At 43.3% G+C, this 21,055-nt stretch overlaps 1 protein-coding gene across 5 annotated transcripts in view; it reads left to right on the top strand.

The window, feature by feature from the left end:
• SIPA1L1 (signal induced proliferation associated 1 like 1) overlaps nt 1-21,055 on the top strand; it is an 820,039-nt gene that overhangs the window by 596,634 nt on the left and 202,350 nt on the right. For all 5 annotated transcript variants that reach the window (XM_085627288.1, XM_085627286.1, XM_085627287.1 and 2 more), the window contains one exon: nt 8,735-8,859. In XM_085627288.1, coding sequence (XP_085483414.1) covers nt 8,735-8,859 — 125 coding nt within the window. The remainder of the gene's footprint in view (nt 1-8,734; nt 8,860-21,055) is intronic.

Below are 21,055 nucleotides of genomic sequence, written 5' to 3'. Positions count from 1 at the left end.
ACGGGGAACAAAGCCCATTCACCTCTTCCTCGAACTTTCCCTTTATGGCTCACATATCACTCCCCAACATCTCACCCCCTTTGCTTAGTACTTTCTAAAACAATTGTTTTTGCTGTCTTACAGCATTTAAATGTACATGTCAGCCTTTTTCCTGATCGCTTGCCTTCCTCGTGACCGGGTATGCAGTGCTTACACTAAAGTAGAGTCCTGGCTATTTGTCACATCATTGGTAATCTTGAAACTTAAATTAAAAAGTTTAAATGAAATTTAAATAAAAATGTGATTAATATTTTTACTGAATTATGAAACCAAAAATGGAAGCCTCGTTTTCTGGACAAAATGGTTAAAACATGGCACCATTTGTTCACATAGTAATTTTTGCACATTTGGTGTTGAAAAAATTATCCTAAACCGGATATTGCTTGGACATCCACCACTAATATGTCTATAGAACTTTTGCATTTTTCAACAAATATAATGGTTTACAGAAGCAAAGCCCCACAAATGAATTCACCTCTAAAGTAATTTCAGGACTATTACAAGCAGCTCCAACAAATCAGTGACGTATCATAGGTGCCATGACCCTCCATCTGCCAGCTTGGTATTAATAAATAAAAAATTATATATATTTTGATGGTGTATTAATAAATAAAAAATTATATATATATATATATATTTTGATGGTGTATTATGGGACATTGAGGCTCCTTCTCTTTTCCTGCGACACACGCCGATGCACAAAAAATTGTGGTGTTTCCTGATTGGAGGTAACCCGTCCAATGGGATGGATATTTGTTAAAAGGATCGTAAGCTGTGCAGAAAATTCGTAATGATTGAGGGCACTGAGGAAGGTACAATACCGAAATGCGTCTGCCTAATAAATCATATTTAAAGACCCCGTGAGTGCTCCGTATTCTTATCGTAGTTGTTGTGCAACAAACGACGTCGCACGGAGGCACCCGCTGAGAGTTCGGCCGCCTGGTGGATATAGATATATATATGGATGTATATACATATATATATATATATATATATGTATATATACCTCGAAAATAGGACTGCGGAAGGAGAAACACTGAACAGGGAAGACTTTTCTTCCTGTGAGATAGCGTACAGATTTTGCCACAACCCACTGGAGGGTTTCATTGAGACTGCTTTGTCAAATCACGGATACCAGCATGCACCAACTAATTATCTATCGGATGTCCACTAGAGGACTGAAATCATTGAAAATGCAATCGTTTCCGTTGGTTTGCAATCGGTTCCTGTGGCCAGGGCTTACCTTTGATAAAGTTCACTGGATGAATGAAACGCATCAGGACTGCCCGCAGCTGCTCATTAAATTGGTTTTAACCTTCAGTGTTACGAGTGCGGCTCATGTCTTTCCGAAGGGGGAGAAGAGAGAGAGACAGAATATGAGAATCATTGGTTTGCAGTGGGCCCCTCAGACACAATCGCACCTGCTGCAATATTGATAGCTATGGCTAATGTAGAATTCCTCCTAGTAATGTATGAAGGTCATGTGAGCATTCAAAGTTTAGGGCTTGTGGGTGGTGCTCTTACTGGCGGTGGTGGGGCTAGCTTGCTCAGGAGCCAGACTCCACGGTCTTCTGACAGAACTGGTCTTGTCCTGTCCCTGCTTATGTAAGTAGGTACAAGGAAGGGCAGCACATGTACATACCATATATAATCTTTGACAAGGGCGCCTTACTGATCCAGATCTTGCGTATGGCCAATTTGTTTGTCCCATCTGTTGCTTCATTCATATTACTTAAAAAAGCAATGAATTACAGACCTATTTGGCTTATCTCACCCACCCACTAGTCCCTAGCGATTGATGGGTACCTCTTAGTGATACCTTCTGGATCATGACGTACTAAAATAGATTCATGATCACACCCACATGTTATGTTACCAGCTTTATTACATGCACTCCTACCTATAGAGGTGACCTAGCTCTAGAAGAAGGCAGAACAAGAGTGCTTAAAAGGGACTCATTTGGCATAGAACCAAGTCTTTAATGCTTTCTTGAAGTGCAGCAGATTCTGCAAACTGCACCGGGATAGCGGAAGGTAATTCTAATATTTGGTGGTAGCAGCCAAAAAAACCTTTGCCTCTCATCCAGGGACATTGGAATCGAGATACTTGGAGAAGAAAAGCATCAGATCATCACATGGAGGATCAGGGACATAGAATAAGAACTTGTTTTTAAGGTGCCTGGTAAGCAGCTGGTAAGCAGCTGGTAAGCACGATGAACACGGCAGTGTCTCTCAAAAGCGATCCTCTTCTCCACTGGAGGCCAGTGCAGGGCACCAAAGAAAAGTCTGCAGCGTCCCCCAAAAAGATTTTTCACAAATTTAGAAGGTTGTGGATGCATGATCCAATTTTGGGCCCACAAAGTCGAAAAACGAGCTAGAGTAGGGAAACTATGGTGAATCCAAAGTAGCTCTGTTTTATCGGAGTTAAACTAATACATATATACTCAGCCACGAGGTAACAGGCTTCATACAACGATGGAAGGAATCAGCAGAGACTGACCCTGAAGAGTCCGTAGAGCTGAGCAGCTGGGTATCGTTGTCATGATTCATATAACGGAGTCTCAAAGAACGTATAAGCATCAAAAGAGGTCGTATATAGATGTTAAACAAAAAAGGACTGAGTGCTGACCCTAAAGGGACTCCTTGCTGTAGGATTCTATATTCCAACTGATAAGGTGGAAGAAACACAGCCTGGCACCACTCGATTAAGTAGGATTTACACCTCAGTAAAGCCCACTCTTTATTGCCAATCTCCACCAGTCTGGAGAGAAGGATGAAATGCGATTCTATGTTGAAGCCACAGACCAGTCTGGTAGCACAAAGTCTACTGGGTTTGCCTTATCCTCACCCATCCAGCATGTTTGGGGGTACAAAAAAAGCATGTTCTTTGTGTGCAGCTGCATTATGGCGCTTGGTAAGATGTGAATGGCAAGAGTTTGGCATTTAAATATTGGCCGTACTGCCCAACTGCAAAACTAACCAGTGGACATAAATAGTGGGCTATCTTGATAACCATGGTTGTGATGCAGAGCAGACCTGTTCGTGCGCGGCAGTCAAATTTAGTTTGGCTCCTCAAACAGCTCTGTACCCAGGCATTTATATTTTTTCTCAGTGCGTGACTGGATCAATGACACAAAATGAAATTAAGCTGACACTGATGCACTGCAGATGTTGCGCCCTATTGGCTAGCGGGTGATAATCTTAATGTTTAACTACTGTAGAAACGTTTGGCTACTTATGGCAAACCTCTGTCCTTAACATCCAACCCTGGTGCAAAGGTGATCAGAAAGTCCTCTAGAAATGTGGGAACTCGCTCAACTAACTGTTTAATGTGCTGTTCTCTTGTGCCTTTTACGACTCCACTTCTCTCTCTGCTCTTAAATCTGTGGCTTCACGATTTCTCACTCTGACCTTGCGGAAGCTGGCTTCCTCCTGTAAATTGGTGTACTTAACAGCTTCAGCCTCTGCTGTGGATGCCACCGCACGTAGTACTTACACCTAGCAATTCGAGTTCTCGCATTATCCTTCGCAGGCTCTACAATTTTCTTGCATTTTTGCAGTGTAAGCTTGTGAATGGTGTCTGACACGGAGATGAGTAACCTGGCACATAAGAGTCGCAAAATGCTTGTTTCTGCATTATTTGTTTCTGCTCATAGGCTAGGGAATTTCCTTATGTTAAAATTTAGAAATATGGTAATTTTTTTCCAATTTTTAAAGTCTGAAAAATGCTACTAGGATTCCCTTGTTGGAACTGGTGGATGCAGATGCCTCCCAGACGTTTTTGGTTCTCTTGGTATAGCAGCTGTGCAACTGAGTGGCGCAGAGTCATTTCAAAACCACCATCCACACTTCTCTCCCTTGTGTTGCTGTTCATTTGTCTTGCTTGCTGTCTCCTTATCTTTCTCTGACCCTTTCTCATATTCTTTCTATTTGTGTCTGTCGCTCATCCTCTCAATGTCTTGCTATCTCTCACAGCACCTCCCTCCCATCTTTCTGGCTCTATCTTTCTCTGTTTGTGCTCTTCCCCATCTGTCTTTCGAGATCTCGATCTTTCAAATTGCAATACTGGTGTATTTCATGAATGCCCTTTCTGAGCCTTTTTAGCAAATCCGTGAAAAAGTGTTTTATAATGCACTATTTCACCCCATATTCTTAAAAATGTTCTCTGGGGATAACCTTTGAACTGCCCTCGAGTCGGGTCACGTGCTTCGCTCACCCTAGATATGATGTCTCCCCACATCACAGAATCTTCAGCCTGACCGTAACCGATCCGCAAATGACCTCGTGTGACGTGGCCTTGAGTGAACTTGCTGGTGTCGTGTGTTAGAGTGGAGGACATTGAGGTGTGTCGATGCCATGGAAAAGAGCTCCATCTAGCAAAATGAGCCGTTTTTGTTGGTGTAGTCACATAAGAGTGCACACCTATGGATTGGTATTTTTATTGATTTATTTGTAGTTTGGACATCTTTGTTATTGATCTGCAGTTTCTACTAGGGTCTGCCCCTCCTGAATCTTTCTTGCCCCAAGCTCACCTGGTGCTGGCTAGTGGTCGTGGAAACGATAAGGGGGTGTTGATTGTCCGTTTTGTTACCTGTTCTGGAGCCCTACAAGTAAGGTGACCTGATGACTCCGTGTCATCAGGGACACAAGCTCGCAGTCCTCTGCTTTCTTAAGCAGCCCGTGAATTTTAGGAATTGCATTCCTGGTTCACAACAATTGAACCAGTTGGTCTCATACACCTGCCAACAACGATAAGGAAAATGTATCTCCGCGTTGGACTATTGTGTCCCTGCGGAATAGCGTAATATGATGGCATCTCTTTGGAGGAGGCAGGATTGTGGGGGCCGGGATCGGGGGCGGTGCGACGGGAGGGTTCTTTATCCCGATTATCGTCACCAGAAGGCGGCATGGCAGGCAGCGGCTAGAAGACCTTGCTTCGTACCCGTGCTGCCTCTTTTGGTCCTGTGCCTGGGCTTCCACCACAAGGCCACATCTGGTGTGAGCGGGCTCTATCCAATTGGGGGGGGGGCTCTTCCTGGTTTGTGAGTGCTCTGCTCAGAGTATAAATGCTAATTGCGTTGGAAGGTAGATCGAGTGCATCGCCTAGTGACATACCGCGTCCTTGTCCCCATTCCCGACCTTACCCGAAAGGTTGCTCTGTTTCCCATGGCTCTTGCTTACGATTAGGGAATGATTCTATGTAGTAATGGGCTTAGAGAATTAAGTAGGTGGTTGTGATTCCGCTCTCTACTTATTAGAAAAAAGGTGCAAGTAAATTAACATTTTCAAAACTGTTGCCCTTCCGTGGTCCATTTTTAATTAAAATCTCTTCCATAGTTCCAACCCTGTCCTTATTTTTTTATTAAAAAAATTCGGAAATTCGTAATTCCTAATATATGGATACATTTGTCTATTTGAATGAATATCAAAGTAAAATAAAAAGGCGAATCTTAATAGAAACAGCTTTCAGCATGTAGCATCTGGCTGAGCTACTGAATGACCGCAATATCTGCAAGAGATCCCGGTGCAGCTGTCGAGTGTGTGCATTATAGGTTTGTTAGCTGCATGTGCACAAGAATCATGTTTTATGTCCAGTGTATTATATTCTCTTTTATGTTCTGTTAGTCCCCTGTAGCAGAACGTTATCGTGCCACTGTGGCGTGCTAGCAGTCACAAAGATGCCCTGCTAAAACTGCTGGTGGAGGGGTCTGTGCGATTAGGACTCTTGTGTGTATGAACACAAGTAAAAGTAAATCGACATTTTTGCAGTCTATGCAGGATGTCTGACACACTGGGACAAAGTGTTAGTTCTACAAAGATTGAGATCTGATCAACAATTTGAGCCCTCAGCCAGACCTGTTCGGACTGAAGCGCTTGTACCGACTAGGTTTTCTTGTACCGACTAGTTGTCTTTGTGCCTTTGATAATGCGATGGCTTATACATTTGGGCCTGCTTTTGAATCAAGGACTAGAAAGGCTTTTTGTAGCTTGTATTAAAAAAAAAGGAGATTGTTCCATGCGCTGGTGTGCGCTTCCTGCTTTTGTACATTCATGTTATAATATATCAAGGTGTTGGAATGGTTAAGCCAGGGTGGTGGGCACCCAGAATTTGGAGATAGGTTTGAGTACGGTAATGCATACCACAACCACTCATGCATGTTTTCTCGAATTAAAGCCACATCCCAGGAGCTGGATGCTGGTGTGGACACCTGTGGGATACGCTGGAGGAGGCTTCAGGATGATTGGATTCACCAGTGACTGCTTCCTTCCCAAGCTCTGCTGTGCCGTCCCGTACAGGCTCCCATGCACCTCCACATCTCCATTGACCCCCCCATAACAGCACAGCATCAGGCGGTGTTGGCAAAGGGATCTCTGGTTTAGAATGTTGCGCTGCTAGTGCACATCATGTGTGCTGTGTTGTGTGTGCTAGCAACAGTGCGTGAAAGGGTAACCTGCATTGCTGAGTATTACGACATAAGCATATATTTGATTGGTCCTATTTTCAAGCTCTTGCCAAATAAATCATGATTTTCCACTCCTGTAAAATGTTGTGCAAGATTATTGTTGAGAGGCAGAGGTGAGTAGGCCTGATTTTCCAGAGTTAGTCTCTGGACGCCTAACGTTGTAGCAAACAAGCCTCTCTGGTCGGGTCAGTGGCCATGTTCACAGGATCTGGGTCAAGGTACGTCATTGTGTACTCTTACAGAGGTCATATTGTGCCAGTGATCCTAAATCCTCCTGACGGTTTCCCATACAAGAACCATTAGAAGAAAACCTAAGCATGAGGGATCAGAAACATGGATGCAGATACTTTGTGGCCAGCCCTCGCTAAAAGTTTATTTACATCTCTTCCGTTGACAACTATAGGAGGCTCACTGGCTATTTTACTTGGCGCAGAGGCCACCAGCTCTTGAAATGCTTGTAGATGGGTCTCTATGCTGGTTCTACATACAGTTAGCATTCATGGTGGTAATTACCATTTCTTCAAACTTGCTTAGCAAAAATGAATCGAATTTGTACTGGAACCTACGGACATATGTTGAAGATTTAATATTTAATTTTTCGCTGCATGATTTCAAATTTTACACTGAATTGCAAGTGGATTTCTGGGTTTAAAAAAAAAAAATCTCCGGGTGGTCACCTTCGTGTTTGGATGTGTAAAGTTTCTTCGCAACCTGTGTTATCGAATTAAATGTTAGAATTGTTTTTGCTAATGGATTTCGAATACAATGGGCATCATTAGGATGGCGGGCGGACAATCCTGACGTAAAAAGGGACCACCTGCCATAAGTGCGGCGGTCCCGTGGGGGTGATTAGAATGCGCCCTCCACGCTGGCGGACGCATCCTGCATTTTTAACATTGCGGTGCTTTCAGCATCACCCGCCGCAATGCCAAAAATGCATGTTGTGCATATGCATGCACAACGTGGCAGGCACCGCGCGGTGCCTGCCATGTTGTGCATGCACATGCAGGAGGGTACCATAGGTACCCCCCAGGTGCCCCCCCCACCCCTCAACATCCTGGGGGCCTGCAAAGGGCCCCCAACTTCAAACTCTGCATGCCTTTCCGTGGCGGCAACGGGCTGCCTCCCGCCTGCATCTTGATATGGATGGCGGTGTCTAGCAGACTCCGCCACCATATTAAACCCTTTTCCGCCCGGTCGACTCGTCGACCGGGCGGAAAAGCGGCGGACAGTCTCCCGTCTGCTGCGGTACCCCCGCCATACTAATATAGCTGGGGGGATGGGTGGCGGGCAGGGAAGGATGTAGGGCGGATCGCCACAGCCATGCGGGCGATGGCGATCCGCCCTACATCCTAATGGACCCCAATATCTTTTTAAGGCGTTTAAAATTTTCATCATTAAACAAATGAAAATATTATTGAAATTGCGAGCTGTATGTTTTTGTTGAAATGCTTATTTTCATTGGAATTACGTTGTCTAAGTGCAAAGATGTTTGCTTTATTTTAATCGCTCCTTTCAGTGATTGGTAAGCACTGCCGTCCAAGTACTCGAACTGGCAGAATCAAAAGACTTACAATTTGGAAACCATCATTCCTTGATATTGGTGAATCCATGGTAGTTACTGCAGCCGCACAATGATCCTGCCTATCCCTATCCAGTGCTCCTGCATTGTACTGAAATGTGACGTTTGTTTAACTTGATTGCAAAGTAGGTGGTGGCAGGACGGCTGTATCGGCAGTCCGACTGGCCTGGTAACTTCTGCTGTCCTAAGTTACTAGCTCCATAAATCTAGAATAGGTAGAACAAGATAATAAGACATTTGGTGATGATAATGTGTCTGAATTATTTTATATTTACTCACTTGTGTTGTCTTGCATGGTTACTCTAGTATCATTCAATAAATCCTTTCAAGTAACTTTCTGCAAAACTGTAAACAAATATGTTCCTTGATGTTCGAGCATCTATTTGTCGAACTATCTATAATATTTATATTCAGTTTTCTTATTGAGTGGTTAACTATAATTTTAAATATCATTAACAAGATACAGGTCACCAGGTGCTCAATTTTTTTGAGATCTCAAATTGCTTTAGATCTTTGTCAAATGTTTGAAATGTGTAGCCACTTGTTATAAGTTTTAAAACAAGAAAAGTTAAACACGATTTCTAAAAAAGACAACATTTTCTGGAAAAGGCTAAATTGCACCTCACGGTTGTTCCTTTTTTTAAAATCAGGATTGGAGCACCCCGTAGATCCCCTGCCTCTCTGGACCGCCAGACCACTCAAACAGACACGTGTGGCAGTGGTAAATCCACTCCAAGCTGGCAGAGAAGTGAGGACAGCATTGCTGACCAGATAGGTAAGTGATGAGCGCGCAAGCGACTGGGGAGGATGTTGGTAACGTTGTTGACAGACATCCCTAGCAGGACTTATTTTTGTCTTTCATTGGTTAAGTCTGTAAAATGAGCATGGGTAATGTTAATGTTACTGCAGTTCATGAGTTCTACTTTATTACGTTGAGTTGGAGCAGTGGTCTGAAGTCTGTAAGCTGAAGCCCAAACTTACTAAGAACATAGATAACACCATCCTACAACACATGCACCTTTACTCAAAGAACTTTTTAAAGCTCCCTTGCTGAATTGGACAATGAACATTCGCACGACTCAACCAATAAAAACCATGACTGAACCTCTCCAAAATCCAATGTTTGTTACCGGTAGGTGGGATTGGTTATTGCTCCCATCTAAACCATTAAGGGTGTGGTTTACAATTTGGGGGATGGGTCACTGTCATAACCATGACTGCTGGCCCATCCACCTTATCAAAAGTGCACTATATCTTATGGCATTCACAATAAGGCGGATGGGATATCAGTCACGAACTGTAAATCGGGCCCCACATCTTTGAGGCGAACCCTGATTCTCTGGTGTTGTACAACCTGGAAATACTTTCCAGTGTCATTCCACCAGCCCGCAAAACACTTGAGCAGAGCATCCGATGCTGCCGAGCTCCCCCGCAGCTCTGCCGTGATTACATATTCTATCCATAATGATGCACATTATGTGAGTGCTCCTGCGCTCTATCTTCAGTGGCTTGGGAAGCGTCATCTCAAGCTGTGCTCTATATACAGAAATCTATTGCGTGGCAGTCGAAGCCCTAGAAACCTCGGTGCACAAAATGGCAACTCTGCAATTAAGAGCTTAAATGGCAATACAGATCTATACGTCTGTAACCATGGTATTGGGCAAGTATTTACATTTTCTTAGTATCCTGCATTTACGCTGTCACTTGGACGAATATTAACTCTGCTGAACAGCAGGGTGCTTACTATTTGCATCACTTTTGCTACATTGCAATGTACCGCTTGAGCAAGCTCTTATTCATAGATGTAGCTGCTGAGTGCTAAGGTTAAATGTGCAAGTTGGTTCCATTAAGGGTGATGCTAGATTCTGGCTGACGTCTCAATACCTCTCTGCATTACAAATGGCTCTCAATACCTCTCTGTACTAGAAATGGCTAGCCTGTTTGTTAATCTCGATGTTTCAAAATGGATGTATGCGCCTACGTTTTATGTGAGTTGTGATTTAAGTGCACAGTATTAAAAGCAGCTCTTGGTAGATGCGTAAACGTTTCCTTTTGTTGTATATACTGAGCCTATGTTTGCTTCAAATAGTGCATTTTAAAAATGTAATTTTCTAGCATGGCAAATGGTTATCAATATACTTCTTTTTTAGGTCTTGCCTGACCCAGCGCATGCGCTGGTCTGGCAAGACTTATTGAGATGTGGTAAATAATTTAATTACCGGGACTTAATTTGATGCGGAAAATCTATAATAATAGCTCAGTAAAATAAGAGGCAGAATCCGTGGTATTAGAGGTTCGGAACGGGCTTTATTCCAAAATCAATTCGAATTGAGGACTCCATATTCCATCACCACGAAGGTTCAGGAAGTGAAGGACCCCACTTTATTGACAAGTAATCTTTTATATATAATAGGCATTACAGTGAAACAGATGCCGGAGGCGTAACAGTTGATAACAAAGATAAGAACATACATGCGTAACTAAAGTGGGTGTAACTAAAGAACGTCATCAGGTATGATGTCCTAAATGGGTGGTTCCATGAAAGAATTTCGCAATGTCAGCAGAAATACTTGGCAGAAATGCGCACGCAGCAGCATGACGTGTGATTGACGTGTAACTAGGGGATGAAGGGGACTTGACATTTAGCTCTACATGTGGAGACAGAAGTCTGGGGTTATGTCAACCTAATCCCAAATCATATCTAATATCCTATGTTTAAAGAACTGTGTTATCCAGAAAGAAAGGTCTCTTAGGATAGAATCTTATTCTATACTGACTATACTGTCCGTTAGTGCGTGTACAAGCGTCTAAGTGTCTACACTAGATGCGAGGGCAGAAATCTTCCATAGTAATAGGGCTATTAATTACTTGCATGAAGACAGAGAAGCCGGGCCCTTTGCTCGGTAGCTGGGAGAATGTTTACTTAAACTACTAGACAGGAATGTATTGGATAGGGAGCGGAGCAAAGCAGATAATCTTGAAGGTGAAATACAGTTTTTGGCAGGCAACAGGCTGGAGTCAGGCACCGTTAGCCGCGCAGGGAGTAGGACAAAGTTCATGGGTACAGATGCGAGCTCAGACTGGAGCTTTCAGAGGCAGAAGGCAGAAAAGACTTGATGGCAGAATCAGGGCCTACTCGTCTGAACTGTAAAATGGGATAAGTGAACCATATAAAGCCGGTGGCCTTTCATACTTAGGAATAGAATATCCGGCCCATTCATGGCGGATCTGAAAGAGGACATGTTGACGGTGGACGCACATGTGTTTGCGTCTTCATAACTGGAACTGGAGGAAACATACATGTACTTATGGTTTATACATGAAACCGTTGGGGTCCAAGATAGGGGACATAACTGACCCTAAAAATCCATATTTCCACATTCCCTCCTTGTCCCCTACTTGCCCTTAAGAGATATCAATCTTCATCAATCCGTTGATCTGTTCATATAGCATCATTTGTTCTTCTTTCTTTTTCCGGAATCTTGAATGAAAACTTGGATGTGGGATACACGAGGTGGCACACAGACCACAAATCGCTGGTCCACATTGTAGGCATAAACAGCAACTGAATAGTATGAGAAAGCCAATACCTAGGAAGGATAGGACCCTCCATCCAAAGGTAGATAATACACTCCAAAACCAACTGGACCAAGTCCAGGTGCCTGGATTCTGGTGTATCTGGCTTACAATCTTATGAAGGCGAGTTATGGCTTTATATACAGATGGCGAATTTTCTGGTATGAAAATGCAACAGCTTGATCCGATGACCCTACAAGCTCCGCCCCTATCGGCCAGGATGACGTCAAGGACAAGACTATTTTGAAGCACAACAATCCGCATAGCAGACTGCTCTTCTGTTAAATTGCCTAAGGCGGAAATAGTTTCGTTCACTACTGCTTCAAGGGTTCTGGTTAATCTACGTATCAGCTTACTATTGGTAACTGTACCTATATAGGGAAAGAGACCTTTATTGAAATCTGTGTATTTTTCCCATGCTGTCTCAGTGTAATCGACTATTGGGAGATCTCTCCGTTCTCTATTGTGTACTAAATGAGTATTTCTATGATAATCAGGAGGAGCTAGGAAAACAGGTGGCAAAAGGAATCCAATGTAGCAGGTACCATCCCAATCTAGAGGCAAACGTATATATGCAGTCTGACCACATACAAAGTAGGAATGGCGAGAAGCTCTAAATGTAGACTTGCCTTGATCACTGAATTCTATTACAGTGGTGCATTTACTGTGGCCCATGTGTATAGAGCCATTCTTTCTTATACATAATTCACCTTTAACTGGAAATACTGACATAGCGGGCAAAATTGGTGCAGGTTCGGATTCGACATTCAGGATCATGAGATTAAGCGTGAAATTACCTAATCCATATACTTCATTTTCTAGATCAGTTCCTGTTCTTTTGGGAAGTCCCTCCTTGTTAGGGTAGCAGACTTTAAGTAAAACTAAGTTCAGGTTTCCCCATACCCAGTTGTCTTGATAAACTGCGGAATTCGAATCTTGGGAATTAATTAGACTAAACCATGCTCCACAGGAGCCATTGTGTGTTAAAGGGTATGGGAAGAGAGGCAGAATTCCTTTATAGTTCTGATAGGGAGGGAATCGGCCACATATCCAACAATTTGTAGCATTGCTAACCTGATGGGAATGATGTAACATACTAATAAAAGTGTTGTTGCGCAGCGCAAATCTATATGACAACTCATGCGGGGGAAGTTCACTAAAAGAATGTTCAGCAGTAACATTATGAACATGTTTAAAAATAGGTAATATATGTGCAACAATATACTTGCAGCTATTATTAAAAGACATAAGAAAAACAAAATTAATAACGTCACTGTGCAATGACTACGCAGTGATTTATAGTACGCATGTTGTTTCATTCGCTTCCTTCGGTGTCTTTCTCTATTCAGGTCTAGGGGATTCATGTCAGGGACAAATTCGACCGATTCACCTTGGAGAGGACTTAAACAATCAAATTGTCTGACTTGGTAGACCTTAATTTTAGTCTGTATTGTTCTTTGTCATTCAGTTCAACCAAAGGAAGCTTTAAGTCAATCGGTGAAGACACGCAAGGTGTGTCATTTACATCGGAAGGTAGTCCATGAAATTTCTTGATATGACTTGAATGTATCCAGCCTTTTCGACCTTCGATCTTCACGGCTGTCCTCGTTGTTAACAGTACGAGTTGAGGCGATCTCCACCTAGGATCCAGCTGGGACTTCCGGTCAAAATTCCTCACTAACACCAAATCCCCTGGAATTACGTCATGGGGTTTCACCTCGGTGTTGTCGGGAAAGGCTGCAGCTACCTGTGAACGACAAGATTGTAGTGCAGACATCAAGGAAGCCAAGTAATCTGTCAGCATGTTACAGTCAACATCAGTTATTTTTCGTGGTATAGGCGTCCTCCACATATTTGGTGGTCTACCAAAGACCACCTCATAAGGGGATAGCCCTGTTCGAGAGTGCGCTACCATTCTCATGTAAAAGAGTGCAACTGGTAAGGCTACTACCCAGTCGACACCTTTCTCTCTACATATTTTGGACAATCTAATTTTCAGAGTTTGATTATGTCGTTCCACGAGACCTGCTGCCTCGGGGTGTCGGACACAGTGAAATCTCCACTGATAGCCTAACAAAAGTGAAACGTGTTTCATTAGTTCGGAGGAGAACGGCTGGCCGTTATCTGAGTAGACAACACGTGGTAAACCGTATCGTGGGAAGAATTCTCGAACCAACTGTTTGGCAGTAGTCGGGGCAGTGTAATCTGAAACCGGGTATGCCTCTGTCCAACGGGAAAGAGCACAGACAACTACGAGAACATATTTGAATCCTCGACATCGTTCCATCTGGATATAATCCATCTGGAGGACTTCAAAAGAGTGATCAGGAGGCTGAAATCCACCCTGTTCTACGGGAATGCTTTTACCTGGGTTAAACTGACAACAGATCATACAGGTACGGACTTTTTGTTTAGCTGCTGCTCGTAAATGTTTGTTGAACCAAATGTGTTGAATGCTGTCTAGCATAGCTTTTTCTCCTAGGTGCGCTGGACTATGTACAGTGTTAATGATAACTTGGACCATTGAATCAGGAAGGAACCACACAGATTTGTCCTTCGTCATCCATCCTTGATCCGTTTGGGTCCCTCCTAATTCAGTCCATTTCTTTATTTCATCTGGTGTAGCATGTGTCTGTATGTCAATTACGTCAAGAGCGGGATCCTTAACCGTCATGCAATGTGTTGGTGTCGGAACTATTGTCTTTGTCATGTCAGACGTGTGGGTTTGAGCAGTCTGTTTAGCTGTTCTGTCAGCTAAATCATTGCCTTGGGAAATGATATCAGTAACTTTCGTATGAGCTTTACATTTCATAATTGATATTGCAGTGGGTAGATGTATTGCATCTAGTAAGGCATGAATAAGGGGTCCGTGCTGAATGTGGGTACCGTGAGAAGTTAAATAACCTCTCTCTCGCCACAGCACGCCGAAGTCATGTACAACTCCGAATGCATAACGTGAATCAGTATATATGTTGACTTTTTTATTCGTAGCTTGAATACAGGCTTGTGTCAGAGCGACGAGCTCTGCTACTTGAGCGGACAAGGTATTTATGCGATTTGTTTCAATAACTTCAGTATCTGTTGTGACTGCATACGCGGCCACTAGCTCTCCTGTACTTGTTCTCATACATGACCCATCTACATACAACGTCAGGTCTGGATCTGACAATGGGACGTCTGTCAAGTCTTGTCTAGGTTTCGTCGTGATAGTGATAACTTCAATACAATCATGTGCAAGTGGGTCTGTTCCGTTTACTGGTAACAGTGTGGCAGGATTCAATGTACTACAACGTCTGATTTCTATATGTGGCTGAAACAATGTTAATTCGTAACCAGTGAGTCGTGCTATAGTCAAGTGTTGTGTCTGTGTGCGGTTCAAGAGAACCTCTACTGCATGTGGTACTTGTACTGTCAATTGGTGTCCTAACACTATGGCATCGCTTTGTCTAATTGCTAAAGCTGTTGCTGCCACTGATTTCAGGCACGCAGGCAGAGCCTGAGCTACGGGATCTAATGTACTAGAAAAATAAGCACACGGTTTGTGTGATCCTGCTTGTTCCTGAGTGAGTACTGACAAAGCAGTACCTTCGCGTTCTGTAACAAAGAGTGGAAAATGTTTATAGTAACATGGTGTTGCTAAAACGGGTGCTTGACATAAAGCTTTCTTTAGGCTTTCAAAAGCTTGTGTATGTTCCTGTGTCCAAGGGAGGACAGTCGATGTGGCTGCCTCCTGTGTTGTCAACTGAATGAGTGGTTTTGCTAGAAATGCATACTGAGGGATCCACTGCCTACAATATGAAGTGAGGCCTATAAAAGCCCGCACCTCCTTTTGTGTCTTGGGTATTGGCATGTTAGCAATTAACTGGATGCGATCTGGTGTAAGCTGCCTTCCCTCCTTGGACAGCGAGTGACCAAGGTAAACAACTCGCTGGACACAGAATTGCAGCTTAGAAGGGGACACCTTGTGCCCCTTTTCGGCCAAAAAATGTAAAACCGTCAGTGAGGCTTTTTCACATTCAGGTTCGCTTCTAGCGGTGATCAGCAGATCATCGACATATTGAAGCAGGGCAGTGTTGACTGGCATGTGTATACTGTCAAGTTCTCGTTTCAGTGCTTGGCTATAGATGCTGGGGCTTTCTGTGAATCCTTGGGGTGCGCGTGTGAATTTAAAGCTTCGTCCATTTAAACTAAATCCGAACAAGTATTGGCTTTCCGGATCTATTGGGACGCTGAAAAAGGCATTCTTGAGATCAATTACAGTAAAGAATGTTGCTTCGGAATCAATAGCTGTCAATAATGAAGAAATGTCTGGAACTACGGGGTATTGTGGTACAATACATTTATTTAATTCGCGCAGATCAATGACCAATCGATATACTGGCGGGGCCTTTGGATCAGTTCGTTTAAGAATCGGAATTATCGGTGAATTACATACATTGGAGTCTGTTTCCACAACCACTCCTTGGGTAATAAGTTCGTCAATGATTTGCAGTAAAGCCACTACAGCATCTGGTGGTAACTTGTATTGTCGCATTCGTGGTAGTACCACTCCTGCCTTTAGTGTGACTCGATATGGTGTAATGTTCATGCAACCAACATCTGTAGGGCCTTGTGCCCATAAATGTGTGGGTAAAGTCTGCAGTCGGTGATCCATGTCTCGGGACACATAGTGCCCTTTGAAATCACGTAAAAACAATCTTACTCCTTCCGGAGAACAACATATTATAGCTCCTAGAGCTTTCAAAGTTTTTATACCTAACAAGTTTTCTGGGCATGATTTAGTAAGCAATAAATCTGTAGTTCGTGTCAAAGGACCAATCGTAAGGGGAAGAGGCTGTGATACTTCGTTAACGATAGGTTTTCCTGAAAAGCCAAGGGAAATATTCTGTGAGCCTGAGAGGGGTGCCCCTGGAACTTCACTACGTTTTATTGTTGTTCGGCTTGCCCCTGTATCAAGTAAAAATTTTCTATCTTGGCCTAATAGTTCACTGTGTACATAAGGTCCTTCTTGATCTACAGGGACCTCAATAAGGGGTAAGCCAACTTCCCTCTCTAGGCTGTTTCATGAGTATCGTTGATAATCAGGATAGTCATACTGTGCGGTCTGGTACATCTGTCGTGTCGTTGTTGGTGTGGCAGCAATAGGCTGCGATGGTGGAGCCGGCAGAGACTGTTGCGGGGCTGGCATGGACTGTGCATGCTGCGGGGCTCCTTGTTGGTTCTGATCCTGTCTAGGTGGCCGTGGTCTTTCTTTTGTATTACCTATGGCGATATTATGTTTTAAAACTGGACAATCGTGTACATAATGACCTGGCTGTTTACAATAGTTGCATGTCCCTTTTACAGGACCTGCTGAAACACTGGACTGTGTCATACCCTTTTTATGACCGTCAGCTGGAACTGTCTGGGAAACTAGCATTTTCATTTTCGTGTCTTTCATGCGTCTTTGTTCATGTTCTTGTTCCTCTCTAATTCTGTTGTGATGGTACTGTAGCATTTGTAACATTTGTGACGGAGTGTTACCTTGCCAGGTACTCTCGAATTTCAATACTCTATTCTTAACTTGGGGCAAAGAATTTTCAACTAACTTTGTCACAAACAGATGTGGATACGACTCGCTACTTGCTTTTATTCCACTATTTATACCAAAACATTTTTCGAATCGGGCGTAGAAATCACTAGTGTCCTCGTCTGGTTTTTGTTTACAGGCTGAGATTGCACCCCAGTCTTCCTTTTTCGTAGTTAATAAACGTGGCAGTACCTGTACTAGTAAACCTGGTAGTGTTTTGGTCTTCTCCCCAAGCCCTGCACCTGGACCTCGAGCTTTTTCTTCGTTTTCTAATGCTGTCCAATCTATCTTTTGGTCTCCCACCTCCCAATCCTTTTCCTTGAGTTTTTCATAAATGCCCGCAGGCATTAATACCTTCAATATTGTCATAATGTCGGGGTAGGTATACTCTCCCATGAGCAACATGTCTTTAATTTCTCGGTGGAAACCCGCTGGGTCTTTGTCATGACTGGGTACCACCTTCTTCATTTCCAATAGTTCTATTTTAGATATGGGTGTGTATACAAACACACGTTTAAACTGATTGTCCTCACCTTTTATCGGGTGCACTTCGCGTAAGGGATTCTGTCTATCCATATAGTACGTCGTTCTTTCCTTGATGGGCAGTGAAACATGTTCGGGACATACAAAAAGAATGTACTGCTTTCTGGATTCTAGTATTTCTCTAATTAGCTCAGTACCTGAACCTCTCCATTTATTCGTGAGTAATTTAGTCAATATATCAGGTAAGGGACCAGGGTCGGAGTATTGGCTTTTATATAATATAAGGAGTTGTTGAATCATATAGATACCAGCTAAACGCTGTTCATCTGGGGCTAGGTTCAAAAACGTGTGTGCTAATGTATCATCACTATATTTTCCGGGACTATCAACCCAATGAACGGCTGACCTGGCTAATTCTTGTTCGTCCATAGAATAGAGTATATGATAACCCCTTCGTTCTCGGAGTAGGTTGTCAGCGGCTTGGAACGAATGTTCGGGGGACCTTATATTTATTATAGGAGTTTGGAAATTTCTGCTATTATCTGGACGTACCGGACGTATCGGATCAGTGAAGCATCTAGTATTATTGCAAGATCTTCCTCTACCTACATAGGCCATAGTTTCTAACTGTCCTGTGGGCAGTTCTAATTCTTCCTCGTCTTCGGTTTGTTCAGGTTCGTCTACTGCTAATCTTTCTTCGTGTATTCGTTCTATTTCTTTGCGGATCTTTCGGCACATAGCTACTATACATGATCGTTTATCATGTCTCCCCTCTGATATATTCTGACTCCATGTGGTAAGAATTTGCATTTCTTTCGGATTTACCCCTGGTTGGTCTTGATTTCTGATCACACAATTTATGAGGAAACGTAACAGTTCCCCCTGTATTTCCACTTTTTGGTACTCCATGGCTCTGTTAATACTCTCAGGATCTCGCCCTGACTGGACAAAGTGATATATATTTTCTAAGTGTGTAGTCATTCCTGGTAGCTTCCCTAAATATATAGCAGCTCGTCGGATACGTAATGATGCTAGCATCATTTCGTCCCCTTTTCCGGGCACAGGGTCATATCTACAATCTATTAGAAGTTCCTTGAGCGTGTTGGGAGTTATTAGTTTGGGCGTACGTTGGTGGGCTATTTCTTGAAAAGAAAGTTTATTTACTCTGGGTGGCGTGGAAAAAATGTTTGCTGTACCTCCGGTAGCCCCACCTGGGGTGCTGGATGTGAAAGGATTCGTCGAACGTGATATAGCAACTATAGGTGTGGATACAGATGTCGAAGCAGATGTGCTTGCCTGAACTTGTGTCGGAATTTGCTGTTGCGGAGGTACAGACGGAAGAGGGTCTTGGCGTTGAACCCCCTCTGCAGGCGGTCTATGTGGCGCAGCATTAGCATACTCGGGAGCTGCGTCGTCTAAATAAGAGGAAAGAAAAACATCTTCTGCGGTTCTGGGATGCCCTTTGGGATGTACCTTTATCGGAAACAATGGGGGTGGCAAGTCTTTTGGTATCTCCGGAGTAGCCTTAGGTAATCCTTCGGCCAGGAGAGGATACATACCATTCATAAGGGCATTTCGTTGTCTGTCTACTTGTTCTGATTTTACTCGAGTACCTTCTTCAATTAATATATTTTCTCGAACTTTATTTAAATTCTCCTTACTCTTCTCTTCCTGTCTACGTGCTTTTTCTGTACGTCTATACGATTCTTTACGCCATAATTCAATGGCGTCTTTCTGTGATTGTCTAGCTTTCTTTTTCCATAATTCTTCCTCTACTTTCACGATGCAATCTGCATCCCAGGTCCCAGCTGCGGGCCACCTCTGACTTTCTGATAATTCCTTGGTGTAGTCTACCCATAAATCAAGAAATAATATGGCGTCTAGGCCATGTTTATGATACATAAAGTACCCTGGAGTGTCCCTAGGAGGAATGGGAACAGCTTCTTCGAGTACCCCTTTTCTAGTTTTGATCTGTCTTAATTTCGAAAAGAGCGGCATTTTGAGAACTGATCTGATCTGATACCTAATTTTGAACACGTTTAATACAACGAAACACAATAATGAACAGTCATTCACACCACAATATGCAGAACGTATTTAAAACATTTAACATTTAATGAACAACAATGATGGCCGTTCACTAAGCATAATACTCGATACTAACTAGATACTTCTGACTTCATATACTAGACATACTTGATATACTGCTAAACAGTACAGATACACTGCTGAAACAGTGCAGACCGGATTTGTGTACCCAAACCCGTCTTGACCGGCACAACCTATGTGCACGTCAGAACGCCTCCCCGGCAATGGTACTCACCGGGTAGCTCGGAACGGAAGGCCTCGGAACTGAACTGAACTGGACTCGGACCGGACTGGACTCGACTCGATACTTCGGAACTTCGGAACTGGTGGGCCTCTGTATACCTCGGATCTTGCTCTCTCAGCTAGGCTCTGGTCGGGATACTTCGCACTTCTCACCGCCTCGTCTGGGTGTTGATCGCAGCCTCAGTTACCCCCGCTCGGCAGGAGGGAGATACAGGAAATCCTGTGGGTACGCGTTGTTGTCCGTCCAGCTGTGACAGGAGACCGGGCCTGCAACGCACCTCCGGCGCGTGAGATGAGAAAGTGTCCCTATTCGGGCGCCATATATGTGGTAAATAATTTAATTACCGGGACTTAATTTGATGCGGAAAATCTATAATAATAGCTCAGTAAAATAAGAGGCAGAATCCGTGGTATTAGAGGTTCGGAACGGGCTTTATTCCAAAATCAATTCGAATTGAGGACTCCATATTCCATCACCACGAAGGTTCAGGAAGTGAAGGACCCCACTTTATTGACAAGTAATCATTTATATACAATAGGCATTACAGTGAAACAGATGCCGGAGGCGTAACAGTTGATAACAAAGATAAGAACATACATGCGTAACTAAAGTGGGTGTAACTAAAGAACGTCATCAGGTATGATGTCCTAAATGGGTGGTTCCATGAAAGAATTTCGCAATGTCAGCAGAAATACTTGGCAGAAATGCGCACGCAGCAGCATGACGTGTGATTGACGTGTAACTAGGGGATGAAGGGGACTTGACATTTAGCTCTACATGTGGAGACAGAAGTCTGGGGTTATGTCAACCTAATCCCAAATCATATCTAATATCCTATGTTTAAAGAACTGTGTTATCCAGAAAGAAAGGTCTCTTAGGATAGAATCTTATTCTATACTGACTATACTGTCCGTTAGTGCGTGTACAAGCGTCTAAGTGTCTACACTAGATGCGAGGGCAGAAATCTTCCATAGTAATAGGGCTATTAATTACTTGCATGAAGACAGAGAA

Source organism: Triturus cristatus, chromosome 9, assembly GCF_964204655.1.
Source record: "Triturus cristatus chromosome 9, aTriCri1.1, whole genome shotgun sequence".
Taxonomy (NCBI): domain Eukaryota; kingdom Metazoa; phylum Chordata; class Amphibia; order Caudata; family Salamandridae; genus Triturus; species Triturus cristatus.
This window is presented reverse-complemented; position numbering and strand designations above follow the sequence as displayed.